General features: G+C 39.6%; 1 protein-coding gene and 1 long non-coding RNA gene across 6 annotated transcripts; one reads left to right on the top strand and one right to left on the bottom strand.

The window, feature by feature from the left end:
* HINT3 (histidine triad nucleotide binding protein 3) lies at positions 1 to 7,132 on the top strand. The gene is made up of 5 exons (XM_071741006.1): positions 1 to 217; positions 916 to 1,033; positions 2,368 to 2,437; positions 3,229 to 3,355; positions 5,372 to 7,132. Exons 1-5 carry the CDS (start codon positions 74 to 76, stop codon positions 5,417 to 5,419), a joined length of 507 nt encoding a protein of 168 aa, XP_071597107.1. The 5' UTR covers positions 1 to 73; the 3' UTR covers positions 5,420 to 7,132.
* A 3,271-nt stretch (positions 7,133 to 10,403) lies between these two features.
* LOC139794823 (uncharacterized) lies at positions 10,404 to 14,647 on the bottom strand. 5 transcript variants are annotated; one of them, XR_011725281.1, is made up of 6 exons: positions 14,533 to 14,625; positions 14,236 to 14,279; positions 13,752 to 13,896; positions 13,310 to 13,470; positions 12,102 to 12,156; positions 10,404 to 11,555 (listed from the first exon to the last, which is right to left on the bottom strand). It is a non-coding gene; the product is annotated as an uncharacterized lncRNA (long non-coding RNA). The 5 variants fall into 5 exon arrangements; XR_011725282.1 differs by lacking the exon at positions 13,752 to 13,896; XR_011725280.1 differs by lacking the exon at positions 14,533 to 14,625 and having other exon boundaries at positions 14,236 to 14,518.
* Between the last annotated feature and the right edge of the window lie 201 nt (positions 14,648 to 14,848).

The raw sequence follows: 14,848 nt of genomic DNA, 5'->3' as shown, positions 1-14,848 counted from the left end.
CGGCGCCGGGAGGGGGCGCGCAGGGTTGGGGGCGTCGGCGTCGGCAGCGGGCGGAGAGTGAGGGGCGGCGGCCATGGCGGGGGAGGCGGCGGCGGCAGCGGCAGCCGACAGCGGTGAAGGGAAGGAAGCCGGGAACGGTGGCGGCTATGACGGCAAGTGCGTGTTCTGCAGGATCGCCCGCCGGGAGGAGCCGGGCACGGCGCTGCTGCCCTGCCAGGTGGGTATGGGGAGGCCGCCTCCCCTCAGTCCCGCGGAGGTCCCACGGCTGCTTCAGCCCTTCCCCCGCCCTCGTCCTGGCTCGGTCCGGCTCCCCGCTGGCAACGCAGAGGCTGTTGTTGGCCTGGGCGGGGGTGGTTGTTGTTGGCTGGAGGTTTTTATCGCAGAGCCAAATGGTGGCTGCCGCCATGCTGGCTGAGCGCGCTTCTGCGGCTCCGCTGCCCGCGCTGCTGGGCTCCGGGAGAGCGGGAGGGCACCGAGGGAATTAATCTGGAAAGGGAAGGTCAAGCCCTGCAGTGGGGTGTGTGTGGCAGGGACCTGGTGCCAGCCCTCCCTGCCTTTCCTGGGCTGCCAGCTCGGGTAGGCCTAGGGGGGGTTGGGGTAGGCCGAAGGGTCCTCGGCTCTTTCGTGGAGAGCGGAGTGAAATATTGATCGGAAGGTAAGTACCATGGTGTCCCTAAATGTTGGCATTAAGCCAGAAACTTTAAAAGCAGAAAGGAGGAATCCTCACTGCAGAAGGTCAGCTGAGGACACCAATGGTGCTTACAAGCCTTTTTTGTAGGCTGACTCCAGAAATCTTTAGTTTTTTGCTGGTTACTTCAAATATGACATTATGCATGGTGAACATAGAATTTGCTCCCTGCTGTTTGCCAGTATCTTTGTCCTAACCAATTTAATGTGCTTGTATCCTTTTTTTAGTATGAAGACCTTGTTTGCTTTAGAGATATCAGGCCTAATGCCCCCCACCACTACCTGGTGGTGCCGGTGGAGCACATGGGAAACTGCAAAACGCTGAAGTCAGAACACATACCTATAGGTAAGGCTGTGAGGCTGTTTAACCTAAAGGGAAATAATTTTGCATAGCCTTAGATAGTCTGTTGTCAAGTAAATCACACCTTTGAGCTCCATTTGGTTGTGAATGTAAACATGAAAATATGAGTGTGGGTATGGACTTACTCTTCCTGGGAATTTCCACGGTCTATTTTAGAGTAAAAGTCTTTTTTTGTGCAGTTATGGAAAAGCATTGCAGTAGTGCATGAAATCTCTTTTTGGAGTGTAAATGCCTCTGCGCTTTGTTGGAACTGGAACTTGATTTTGAAAGTGTTATATTCTGCTTCATTGCATTTTCTTAGATATATATGTATTTTTAAATTATATGTAGATTTACAGAAGAATTTGATAACATATATGTTTTAAAGTAAGGAAAAAAGGGAGTGAGAGAAGAAAGAGGGAAATGGTGTTCAGATGAATTTTTGACATTTTTTTATAACGTTCTAAATGTTTTATAATGTTCTAAAATACAGAAGCCATAATTCATTTTTGATAGGCTTTTTTTTTTTCCCCTTAAGAAAAAATTGCCCTGAAATTTATTTCACAAGAAATGTCTATCCAAGTGTGTTGAGTAACAGAAGAAACTGCAGCCATATGTGCATGCTGAGATTCCACCTTAGGGAAAATCACAGGTGATGCAAGAAAAGAGTTATAATTGTGTGTTGCAAATCTTGAATCACTGTGTTTCTTTTCAAAACGGGGTAGTTTCCTCTAGAAATAACTTCTATATATGTTGGCTTCAAGACATTTCCTGAGACCTTTAGCCTTGACATTTTGAATTAGGATTGCTTTTTGTTGTCAGTGACACATGAAATTTTGACCTACTAATAAGTAGGATTGACAGTTTTTAATTTAAGTTTGCGTACCATCTCTGAAACTTGCCAATTTTTGCCAGACTGCACAGGACCTAGAGATTGAAGTCCTGTAGCTGTGTAAAGGTACAACACTAGAATTAGTGTAAACATCATCATTCTGACCAGTGAGTGCTGGGGTTTTTTCATAAGGGTGTGGTGATAGCATGGCTTTGGCCAAAGTTCTTAATGCCACACTTTAAAGCATCATTAGTGTGGAAATTGATAACAGTGGTGGCTTTCATGTCAATCGTTGCACAATACTGTCTTGACAGTCTTTGCTAGATTATGAGCAGTTACAGTATTTATATTTTTTAAAAAAACATATTTGCAATCTCAGTATAATAACTTTGTTGAAGTTAATATTGTAAATTGTATATTGTATCATCTTTAGACTGAAACATTTTTTAAGTTACTTGATGACATATGTTGTGTAAGATATTTATTGACAGTATTTTGGTTTTAATAGTGAAGAGAATGATGGAAGTTGGAAAATCTGTCCTCCAGAAAAATAATTTTAATGACCTGAATGATGTAAGGTATGTAATGGAAACCTCCTTTGTTTATTAAGTCTTTTTTTTTTTTAAACTTTTCAGGATGCTATGTTAGAAATTATGGCAGCAACTGCAGTATGATTAATTGAAGAAATTAAGTCTGTATTTATTTATCTCTTAACTTCTCATGTAGAATATGCTGGCATTGAATATAAACTCTTTGTTTCTGATTAATTTCCATATTTAAGATTCTTACTTGACCACATCTTGGGGTAGGGAGGGCAGTTCAAACAAATTATCTAAAAGGCTGCTTTTAATTACACGCTGACAATGTGCTTCCAAACTGTAGATTCCAGGTGACTGTTGAAGCAGGGCACTGTGTTGTGTTTCAGTCATTTTTGCATTCATTTGATTTCAGTGCTGCACCCTTTAGTTTAAGCCAGTGCCTTTGATAGCCAAAGGAAGTTGCAATATAATTTAAATGGTGTACAGTATAAGGAGCTGGGCCTTCTTGATTAAAGTAGGTAGTAAGTACACTCTTCTAGTGACAGTTGGCTTTTCAGATGCGAACTACATATGATATATTTAAGGAACATTTCATTTTTTAAATCCTTCTTTTTAACAAAATGTACCAGAAGTGCAGGGATGTGAAGGCGGATGTTAATGGGCCGTTGAAAAGGTTCCCTGATAGCATGAGGAAAGAAAAGCTGTATATTTGTTCTTGTCCTTATGTACAAGGAAAATGTGATGAGTTCTTAATTCAGTTAAATACCTTGCTATGTTCCACTTCTTCCTGGATAATCACCATTACTTTTACTTGTATTTCTTTTCTGAAGAATGGGTTTTCACTGGCCTCCATTCTGCTCAATATCCCACTTGCATCTTCATGTCCTAGCCCCGGAGAGTCAGCTAGGATTCTTATCCAGACTTGTGTACAGAATAAATTCCTATTGGTTTATCACAGTAAGTATAATGCAAATGAGCTTTTTTGTAGGGTTTCAATTGCAAGCTGAAAACGTGATGTCTTTCTAACATTTTAGCTGTGTTAAAAATTCTTTGAGCATTTATTTTTCTCATTACTGTAATTATTAGCGATGTATATTTTGCATTAACTATCTGAGAAAACATAAAGGTGAAAACCTTAATACTTCTGTTTATTAATGAGAATGGAGTACAATTAACATTAACAGCAAGCAGTACTGTAGTTCTGGATCTAACGTAACTTGAGTTAATGTGATGTGCTTATGAAAACACTTTATAAGCACTTTTTCTTTAATTTAAAAGGATAAAATCAAATGTGATGGACTGTGTGATACATACCTTGGTTCATCCAATTTAGGTGAAAAACATTTCTGCCTACTGATTGCTTTTGTCAGTTCATGTTTTTTCTCATCTTGTCATCTTTAGATTAAAACAAGTGTCTGCTTTACAAAGACATTGTTTGTACTGATTTATATCAGGAGAGGTAAGCAGTGAGACTGAACTGATGCTGGCTAAATTGCTGAAAATCTCTCTCTTAAGGATTCAAGCCTGCTCTCACTGCTTGGTGCAGCTGAAAAACCTGTGCTTGCAATGTAGCTACAGCATCCTGGTAACATTGCACAGGCCCAAAACAAAGATACTGCAAAAGGCATACAGACTGCCTCTTATTTAAAGGTAAAACACTCAGATCCTTCACAATGATACCTCTCTGGTATCATTGAAAAAAGTAGCTTGAAAAAAGTCTCTGCTCCGTTATAGAGCATCACAGATATTTGGCCATCAAATAAGTATAGGTTTGTAGTTTTGCTGCTTGTTGTCTTGGATTAGCTCAGGGAGTGATCTGTACCAAGCTTAGTTAGCCAGAATGGATGCACTTCAAAAGCTATTTTACCCTCTTCTCAAGTTGGAAAATGTTCTTGATTTAGTTTGTCATTTTGGGTTCTTTCAGCTTTTGTTTTTGAAATTGTAATGGCTTAAATGTGATATGTGCTTAAGAACACAAACTGAGATTTAGATAACTTGATTTTCAGTTTCTCCATGATTTATCTAGCTTTATTTGCAAATAAATTGCAAGAGCTACTAAACTCCTGTTAAGTTGTTCCTACCCTAAGTAGCTATTCGCATTTTTACTTTGTGTATTTAAAACATGCCAAACTTAAGATTTTCACCTTTTTATGTAGTTCCTTTTGGAGATCGTAAGATAACCTCAAGCACGAGTTCAATTTAAAAGATTAATCTAGTGAGACTGACAAAAAAAAAAAAAAAAAAGGCTGACATTAAACTGGTGCCCATGTTATTTTCCTTGTGCCAAATTTGGCCTGCTTGGACAATATTGGCAAATTTCCTTCTGCCCTGGGCCTTACTGAAGGCTCTGGGCTGATGCTGTTATATATACAAAATACATCACTAAGTTATTCACTAGATGCATAAATAGCCATACAATGAGAAAACTTATTTGTGACCATAGGGTCATAACTGAAGAATAAATGTATAGAAATGAGTGTAATAGATGTACAGAATGCTGTATAGGATGTATGTAATGATATGTATAGATATGATGTGTGCCATTCATGTACATTAATGCACTCCATCCCTCATATGTGGCTGGTGTGCAGCTGGTTGGGTAATAGAGGCCACAACAGGCTGTTCTGGAGCATCTCCCAAAGAGTTCCACGTCTCACACCTTGGTTGTTCTCAGCACTGCTGTCTTCCAAGGTCTTTAAAATCAAACTGCTTTACATGCTACTTATTTGCAGCACCCCCCGACTTTCATATTTTCTGTTTCCTCTTTTGAACGCCTAATGGGAGTTTGATGGAAACTCTGAAAAAGAGTCTGCTGTGGAAAGCAGTTAACTGTATTATGCTGCTGTTGTATGCTTGGTCTGTAAAAATGGAAAGTGAATTCTCTGTCAGTGTCACTTTCCATTTTTACAATGGAATTTTCAGCAAACTGATGATCCCTGGTGTGGTTAATGCATTGCCTTCTCTCTTTCATAGGCTGAGCAACTGATTGAGCGACTGCAAACTGAAAATGCTGCCAGCTGAAAGCACTCGTGGCCTTGTGTCCCCAGCCAGTTTGTCTTTGAGCTCTGATTTAAGGTTGCACAGTTTGATGTTACCCATAATATACCAGGATAAAAAAAGCTTTAGTTCCTTATGAGGAAATGCACACAGAATTTGTAGCTGCCAGCCTGATTCTCCCATTTGGATCTGTCTACTTCTCTTTCAATAAGGCCATGTATTTTGATTATAATTTTATATTTGTGTATATAAATACACACATACACATGCACAAAACTTTTGCCACTAAAAGTCCGAGTATAGCAGCAGAGTGTATTGCAACTAAGACAAAAAGTTACTACTAATGGCATGTATGTAGTACCAAAGAGAATATTTGTTGCAGAATCAAGCTTTTATTTTAAAGATGCATTGTTCTGGGATTGCAAGTAATATTTAAAATATTTAAGTTTCCATCTGTGTTCCTATGATAGGTTACTGATGGCTAGTTATTAGTAGATACAAAGCTGAAACTACACTACTAACTTTCTGGTGCTAAACCACTTTAATCTATTACCTGTCTTATTTGCATGACAGTAAATGTGACATAGTAAATGTTAACTCGTTAGGTGCCCAAGACATGATAATATTATATAACATTAAATATAGTTTCTATATATGTATAAGTGGTTGTATGTTGGACTTAAAGACTGTTTCCCTCTTATGTGTGCAATATTTTAGATAAGTTACTGTACGTTTACAAAAAATGTGAAGAGATCAGAGGAACTGATTTAATATACTGCTCTTCTGCATGATGGTAGAAAAAAAAATGCAAATTTTGAGGTGGTTCTGGTATTGTTCTCACTGGAAGTCCCTTGGAGACCACTAATGTCTTGGCTTTTTAAGTGAAGTCATAAGAAAAATGTGTCTTCTGTGCAGTGAGTATATGGCAGGCTTGCATAATAGCAATCTGATTGGAATTTGGGATAGCGGAGACTTGGCCCAAAATGGGAAGATGTCAAGTTGCTTGAGGAATCTGCTGAACATTTGTTGTATGACTCCAGTCAGTAATGTTAGTGCTCTGTTCTTCAATACTATATTAAGGCAGACTGTTTGGAAGGTTAAAACTCCAGGAAACATTGCGTGAATGCTCTACATTCACAGAGTACCTCTTGGTGCCTAACTAATCAAGTGTCCTTGGCTGATGCGTTTAGATGCAGCTGAGGTGACGATGGTCTGTTGCACCTGCAAGCTTCCCTGAACATAATCTTCTCAGAGTTTTCTACTCATTCAGCACCTCTTGCCTTAGTGGTACAATGTATTGTAATATTCTTAAGGTAAACTATACTTAATACTTCAGAAAGTCCACACCCTTCTGAAGAACAGCATTTTCTACCCAGAAGAGTTTACATCTCTCTTTTCTCTGACCTTGTTCCTAATGCCTTGTTATTGTTATTAGTGGGCACTCACATGTCATTTGCAGCCCTTTAGGGTTTTAGTTTGTCAGATTAGGTAGGAAAAGTGGGAGTTAAAGCTACTGAACTTTGACTGCTTCTGTGCAATAGATGAGGAGGTTTGAGCTGGCTTCTAGCTTTGTGAAATATCTGAACATTAAGACCTTCAAGAATTAATATTGTGTATGTGTTCTGATTTGTAATTAATTTATGTAACTATACTTGGGACATTGAATGTTTAAAATACCAACACGGAACTATTGTCAAAAAAGATTATTAAATAGAATAAATGTTAATCTTGAAACAATCTTCCAGTGCAATTGAATAGTTGACTGTGAGGATTAACCCTGGATAGCCCTCTGCTCTCTTCCTACCCAACCTGGGCAGGATGGCAGAGAAAATAGGAAGAGCAAAAGTGAGAAAAATCATGGTTCAAAACAAAGACATTTTAATAAATGAAGAAAAAAGGAAGAAAAAACCTATAGTATGCAGTATAGAGATAATACTCATGACCTCTCACAAGCAGGCCAGTAGCAATGGCTGACTTCCCACCTCCTCCCCAAAAAACCAGCAACCCTCTCCTAAGGTTATATGGCATGCATTATATGGCATGGAGTATCCCTGCTGCTTAATTTGTGCAGGTTGTGCTCTTCCCAGCTTTTTGCTCACTGGAGGTGCAGAGCAGGAAAAAGAGAAGGCTTGAGGCTGTCCAAAGTACTGCTCAGCAATTGCCAGAACACTGTTAAGTTACCAACGCTCAAGTCACAAATCCAAAGCATGGCACCTCATGGGCTGCTCTGAAGAAATTTGCCTCCATCTCAGCCAGGCCCAGTACATTGTCAAATGCACACAGAAGTACAAAAGTCAACTTCTGCATCTTACATTTAAGAAGGGTCTCACTAATGACACTGACACTAGGAAGGTAAAAATCAGGATAGAATCTAGCTTCCAAACTTTTGCTGATAAGCAAGATGGGGAATTCAGCTTCCTTCTGCCATGAGCAGCCTGGCCTCAAAACAGCTCAAACAAAGTGCTAAACACCACGTTAATTACTGAGATGAATGCTTAGCACCTCATTATCCTTTTTCAGCATAGAACTGTGTCCCATTTTCTTTCTGCTTTGACAAACATTCTTGGACTCAGCAGATAATCATTTTAATTAGTCAAGAAAACTTTTTTGGAAAAGCCTTCGCTAATGCTTTGAATATGTTTCAGTTACTTGCCAGCCACTGGAAGATGTGGTGAGCAGACCCCATTAACTATGTCACCCTCTTCTACAGCAGCATTATAGCATTATTTTAAAATTTCCAAAATCAGCTTTAGAGTTTCCTGTGAGCAAAAATCTTGGAGAGTTAACTCAGCAGCTCCTACTCTCCAGGAGCCTGGAGAAGCAAAGGAAAGTTGCTTAGCCACTGCTCCTGGCTCTGTTCTTTGATCCAGCATTAGCAGTCCTGAGAAAAGCTGCTTTTTTGACTACAGGTTTAGCAATGACAAAGCTTTTTTTGTACTCTTTTGCTTAATTGTTTTACATAAACTCACAACCTAATGCAAACGTGGAGAATTAACACTTTATGGTGAAGTACTGACTGCCCTCTCTGAAAGGATGAAAAAGATACACGCAAATTCTACCTATGTAGAATAAAAAGTTTGTGTTTTGACAAAGGAGAGCATTTACAATGTGGTTAAATTGGTAATAGCTCCTCAGGCTATTCTGAAGTCTTCTTAAGTATGAGTTGTAAGTAAGAGCCTAAAAATAAAAGCAAATCAGCAAAAATCTAATTTCAAATATGGCAAACTTGGAAACAATAAAATGCTACATAAAAACTCACTGTCTTTTCAAACTGATCTGCAACATTTACTGAAGTGCTTAAAGTGTTTTCAATAGCTGAAAAGGCAAAATACAGGTAACCCTGATACCATGTAGAGTCCAAATCAGACACAGAATTCATAGGCTTTAAGGAAGAGGTAAGACCACCAAAGGAGCTCACCACAAAAAAAGTGAAGTTTAGGAGAGATTTGAAGAGCGTAAAGTTACTTAGTAGGGCAAGAACACTTTTTAGAAGGTCAGAGTTTACTTACTACTGCAAATAATCTCTAATAGTGAAAAATCCTCACATGCTACAATTTTTGTAAAAATAATGTAGTGAATTCTGTGCTATTTAATGGGAGCATGTTGAAAAAAAGTTTAAATTACTTTTTCATTTGTAGATCATAGAATCATAGAATTATTTGGATTGGAAGGGACCTCTAAAGATGCTAATCTAATCTCCATGTTGTAGGTAAGGCAGAATAATTTTGTAAATGTAAACTAGTAGCTAAATTGAGTCACATGCATTAGGTATGATAAATCGGTGAATAAAGAGGCTCCAGGAGTATTTTTTCATTCTGGTGTGTATAAATGAACAAACTGACCTGTTGTAACTGTTTTACATCTACCTTTCACACTTCTTTTGAAATATGGGCTATTGCTGGAAGCAGGAGACTGGATTTGTCAGCTTGTGTGTTGCCCTAGTTTGGCAGCTTTTTAGTGTTTATATCCATTTCATGGGCAAGTAGAAAGATTTCAGTCACTCTTTAGAGAATCCTCACCTAAGCCTGGCAAGTAGCAAATTTGGCCCTGTAATTGTTTAAAATCCAATCCCCTATAAATAGTATTTTTTTAATATTAATCCTTGGTTTTATTCAAAGTACCGCAGTAGGTCAGGCGTTTTGTAGATGCTTACAAAGTGGGTAAGACCTTTTCCTTATGGCTTACTCTGCTTCTGTTTCTTTTGATCAGAGGTGTGCTTAAAGCTCTTGTGGGTGTTCTTGAGTGATATTTAAAACAAGGAGCAGCAGGAGAGAGTGCAACAGAGGACACGTAAGCATCTAACACCCACTACACATCTGGCAATGGAAGCCTAGATTCCTGTCATTTAACCACCTAAGACAGTAAATTTGTATGAGCTTAAGGCACTCAGGTTACACACTGCCCCCACTGTCTGTCTTTTACTTAAAATTCTACTAAAATTTACTAGACATTTGTACAATTTGTAGTGTCTAGTAATTTATTATTTCTCCTGATATTAGCACCACCTGATACTGCTTCATGCATAATGCTACAGCAGCACTGACTGGATTTCAAAATTGTTAGAATAAACCAAGCCACATTCCATAGCTGTATTATAAAACATCTGATTAATTTTGAAATCAAAATGTATGTCCAGGCTTTATCAAGCAGGAGCTGAAATCCACTGAGGTGTGCTAATGTCTGTTGGGCAAGAAATGCTTTTCCATAAAGCAAGGCATTTGAAATGTATTAAGATCACAAATTATAAATTTTGTCTTAAGCTACAAAACATAGATTTGTTTAGGAAGAAGGAGTGTGAAAACTAAAGAGAACACACAGCAACACTGCCTGATGCAGCATTTTCCAATATGGTAAAACTACGTGATGATTAAAACCCACCCTTTGTTTCCCTGTCCATGCTCTACCTGCGTCTGGCTCCCTTGTAGCACAAATAGACTTAATTCAGCACATTACTTTCCTCCCGTTTTCCCATTTTCATTGCCTTTTCATTAAGAAAAGGAGCAGAGGGATAATTAAATCCATATTTTTATTTGCTCAGTCCAAAGGCTTATTTTGATGGAAACACATATTAAATAAAAATTTGTAATTTGGGAATTTCCACATACTTCACAAAAATAATATCAATTTATTCAGTTTTACCATGTGAAATTAACCTAACCTTTTGCTATATGTCAGGCTCATTTTCTGAAGACGTATATGAATTCCCATAAAAGTTTTCAGTTCCATGATTTACAAGTCCAAATCCCCCACAGAGTGAGTAGCTGACAACCTGCAAGAATCAGTGTTGTATGGTAGCAAACCAGTAGTTTATACTTGAAGTAATGTAAAGCAGTAAGCCAGTGGAGTAATTTGAAGAGCTGAGGTGTAGTTGTTAGCGGATGATAATAATGAAAGAAAATCCAATGGCAGCGTGATGGATTAGTTGATTATTTGTGATTTCTGTCCAAGCCTCTACCATTTTTCCAAAAATATTTTTTCATCCTTCTCACCTGTTTTCTCTCCTGCTCATGTCCCAGTAAATATTGAGTTGAAATTCTATAATTTGTCTTTCAAGATGATATCCAGACAGATTTTTCCAAATTAACTGTGCAACAGGATTCATCAGATGGGAAAAGCCTTATTGTAGTAAAGTGATGATCACGCCATCATCTTTTCCTTGCCAAAGCATTTCACCTTCAAAATGAACCAGACCATGTTTTCTGGCTCTTAACAAGATTCCCACCACTTTATTAGAAATAGTCACATATGTTTCAAATAGCTGCCCGAAAGTGACGCTCACGTGTCCATCCTCTCCCACCTGTCCAGTGCTTTTAATGATCGAGCAGAGCTCTTCTACTTCCTTTTCCACGTGTGAGTGAGCATCTTTCCCTCTCTGCTCTGTCCGAGACCCTTCCAGGGGTCTGCCGTAGGTAGGATCTCCTCTGTGAGTATGCAGGGGCTTAGATGCAAGCCTGTTGTCATTGCTGAATGGGTTCTTTTTCTGATACTCAATGTGATCCTCTGCCCAGGTCTGCCAACTTTTCCTCAAGTCACCCACCACACCGGTAGCTTTAGCACTCTGCTTCTTATCTTCTTCCATTTCTGGAAAGCGTTTTATGGCACTCATGCAAGAAGCAACTCAGTGACTGGTTGTAACTGTTGTTCCCGGGTGCACCGTCAGCTGTGAAGGAAAAACAACAAATCAGCCCGATAATTTCTGGAAGTTTTTCACTAGCGAAGGGCAAGGCTAGGGAAGGGAAAAAGACACTATGTGAAGACTATTTGAAGACTACTCATAATTCTACAGCAATGAGGAAATTAAAACTAATTCAGATAATTCAAAAATCAATTTGTAACACACATAGGGCTGTAAGTTATGCTTACAAGGAAGGCTACACCTCACACCACCACCCCACAGTTACCGCACGTACGCCCCTGTGCAGTACTTACTCTTCATGCAATGATGCCTTTTAAAGAACTTTATTCTCAACAGCCAGCAGCCCCACAGACTTCTCAGGCACTCTGATGAGGTTCTGGCTGACCTGTTCAGCGCAGGCTTACTGACAGGACAGAGAGCAAACCATTCCTCAAGAGGCAGCTGCCAACCCACAGACAGGGGTGGGCAGCCTTGCTCCTGCCTGCGCAGTGATTAAAGGTGGACAAAGCCATGCTGTGCTGTTGAGTTGCACACACACTGTGGTAGTTATTATGCACAGAAAAAAATTACCTGGTCCCAAAACACTGATGTGCAGTGGAAGCACGAGGGTTTTCTTTATCAGGCACTGAAAGGAGAAGCAGAAATCCAGTTACTGAGTGTGGCACCGTCTGCAGTGCCCTATTTAGCAAACAAGATGAAACCAGATGAGATAGTTCTCCCTTAAAAGGCTGTACTGCACAGCCATGTCTGCCTACTAAAACCTACAGGCAGGCTGCAGGCAAATGAGCTTGCACTTCAGAAGTGAAATTGCCCAGCTCCTCTAGGTATGCAGGCAGCCTGCTGCCTAAAAGAAATTGTGTGTACTTAGATGATGGACTGTGCATGCAGTATGTAATTGTTTTGATGAATCAGAGGCAGACTTTTGTATACATATGAAGATCCAACTGTGTTATAATCCTGTCTTTGCTGGATTGAACCTTCCACCTGTTGACATACACAACCTCGAGGTTCCATATACAAATGAGGAGAACCGACACCTTTCTTACATACTTTTGGAGATTTTTAAAAAAGGACTAATGCTGCCTTTCCTATGAGGTAATGGACAGGAATGCAAATTCTAAACTATTTAATAACTGAAATATAGATCAGGCATTTCCATATTTTAAAAGCTTGGTTGTTTTTCAGGTAAGGTTTCACAAAGATTTGCCCATACACAGATGTTGCTGCTGCTGCTGCATGTGAACCCCATAAGCAGTAGCAAAGCTCCCTGAATGCCCCAGCAGAACCTTCAAGTCACGGTAAAAAAAAACTGTGTTGCATTTGAGCCTGGAAGAGTGCACAGGGTAAGTAAAGATGGCAACACAGTGGCTCTGAAAGAGAACTGAGAAAGATAAAGAGCAGCACACATTAAATAATGGCTTTTCATTCACAGTCTTGCACTTTTAAATTGAAACTCATGATAGTCATATGATCCTGTTGTTATATTTTTTGTGAGAGAAGGGGTGGTTAATTCTAGCTTCTTGGATAAATTTCAATTTGAGTAATTACATTCTGTGTACTTAAAATTCCCCTGAAGGCTGAAAAAGGATAGTTGTCCTTGTTTTCCCTCCCTCAAATAGGTATTTAATGCTGTTGATGTGAGATGACACCCCAGATCCACACTTAACTGCTTGATTGTCTTCAGTGGTAGTACAGAAATGCACGTTTCAGTTTACAGACACAGCACCTGTGTCTGTTTATTTTCATGTCAGTATCAATACTCTTGTTAATATACATACCATTCCAAACTGTCTAATGCAGCACATAGAGACTGCCAGCAATTTTGCATGGATCCTCAAGTCAAAAGTAGGAAAGAAGAGGGCTTTAGTTAAATTCTTCTGTTGAAAACAGTACCACTGTAAAACTTAGTATCTACCTTCTGAGAACAGACAGCAACACTCTGCAAATAAAGGAACACAGATAAAGTAAGAGAAAGCCACTCTCAAAGAGATTAAGTTTAATAACCCTGCCTAAGGAGTTTCTAAAATGGAAGCTAGTTATCCCAGATAATGGGACAGATTGGAGAAAATAAAAGCAGTCGTATTCCATTAAATTTCTTCCAGCAACTGATAATTTGTAAGCAATTTCAGACTCATAGGATTTGTCAGCAGTTCAGGAATGTGCTTGTTACTGGGTCTCAGCACTGAACTGATGGGATGAACAAGGCCGATCCACACCTACCTCTCTTCCTTCTCTTTCGGGTTCCTGTTTGGATGCTAGTTCATATTTAGATTGTTCTCCTGTCAACAAGAGCTAAATCTTCATAGCAAGCATCAGTTTTGAGTACTGGAGGAAGAAATAACTGGAGAAGCTGCAGAATGAGATTCTGGGTATACATAAAGAATTCGGCCTGTGTAGTGCAGAGGTCATGAGCAAAATCTTATGTAGTGAAGGTGTCAAAAAAATCAGCACAGAAAATACAGAACATGCATTCAGTGCTGAGCTGCCCTCATCCTAATAAAAGGCTTACCGAAATCTGGATGAATCTTTCAGCTCAACAGAACAGGGAGATCAGCGAGTACTGGATTATAGATATCAAGTCTAGATATTAAAGTAAAATAAAATATCAGCTGCAATTAAAAAAAAAACAACCTCCTCTCTCCCCTCCCTCCCACCCTTGGGGATAGTCACATCTCTGCCCCTTTCCTGGGAACTTGTTTCCTACCTCTGTCTGCTCCTACACCCGTCTTGCCGGCGCTGACCTCCTTCCTATGGGAAACCAAACACGACTCCTTTGGTGTCTGTTAATTGTTAATGTTAATTACCGATCTGCTCCGCTGAAGCCGGTGAGGGAAAGTTATCGGTGTAGGGGGGGAAGCAGAGGCTGCACCAGGGTACGGCCCAAACCAGCCCAGTGCCCCCGCATCGACGTCCCAGTCGTGCACCCCTACCAGTACAGCACTGCTGGGCATGTACCCCCCAGGACACACCGATTTATATATATTTATATTTACTTATTTACTTACTTACATAGTATATGCAATTACTGCTGTGTAATGCACATAGCGTGCACTATAAAGCATCCACAAAATATAAAACAAAACAAAACAAAAAAAAAAAACCCCAAAAAAAAGAAAAAGAAAAAAAAAGAAAAAAGAAAGAAAAGAGAAAGAAAAAGGGAAGAAGAAAGAAAGGATAAAGAAAGAAAAAAGAAAAGAGGGATAAGATTAAATCAACACTGAATAATTCACCCCGCTGGAAGCCGCTGATCCGTGTCCCGTCAGCCAGCGGAGCCTCTGCCCACTCTCGTACCCAAAGTTACGGGGACCAACACCCGA

The sequence above is a fragment of the Heliangelus exortis genome, chromosome 3 (assembly GCF_036169615.1).
Source record: "Heliangelus exortis chromosome 3, bHelExo1.hap1, whole genome shotgun sequence".
Taxonomy (NCBI): Eukaryota; Metazoa; Chordata; class Aves; order Apodiformes; family Trochilidae; genus Heliangelus; species Heliangelus exortis.
The sequence above is the reverse complement of the archived record's forward strand: the minus strand, read 5'-3'. Positions and strand labels throughout refer to the sequence as shown.

What these genes read in the sequence shown, in the direction of transcription:
- HINT3 (XM_071741006.1), top strand. Translation starts at nt 74, where the DNA reads ATGGCGGGGGAGGCGGCGGCGGCAGCGGCAGCCGACAGCGGTGAAGGG. An exon ending in CGGCGCTGCTGCCCTGCCAG is followed by an intron (nt 218 to 915) that starts GTGGGTATGGGG and finishes TCCTTTTTTTAG; the next exon opens with TATGAAGACCTTGTTTGCTT. An exon ending in ATTCCTATTGGTTTATCACA is followed by an intron (nt 3,356 to 5,371) that starts GTAAGTATAATG and finishes TCTCTTTCATAG; the next exon opens with GCTGAGCAACTGATTGAGCG.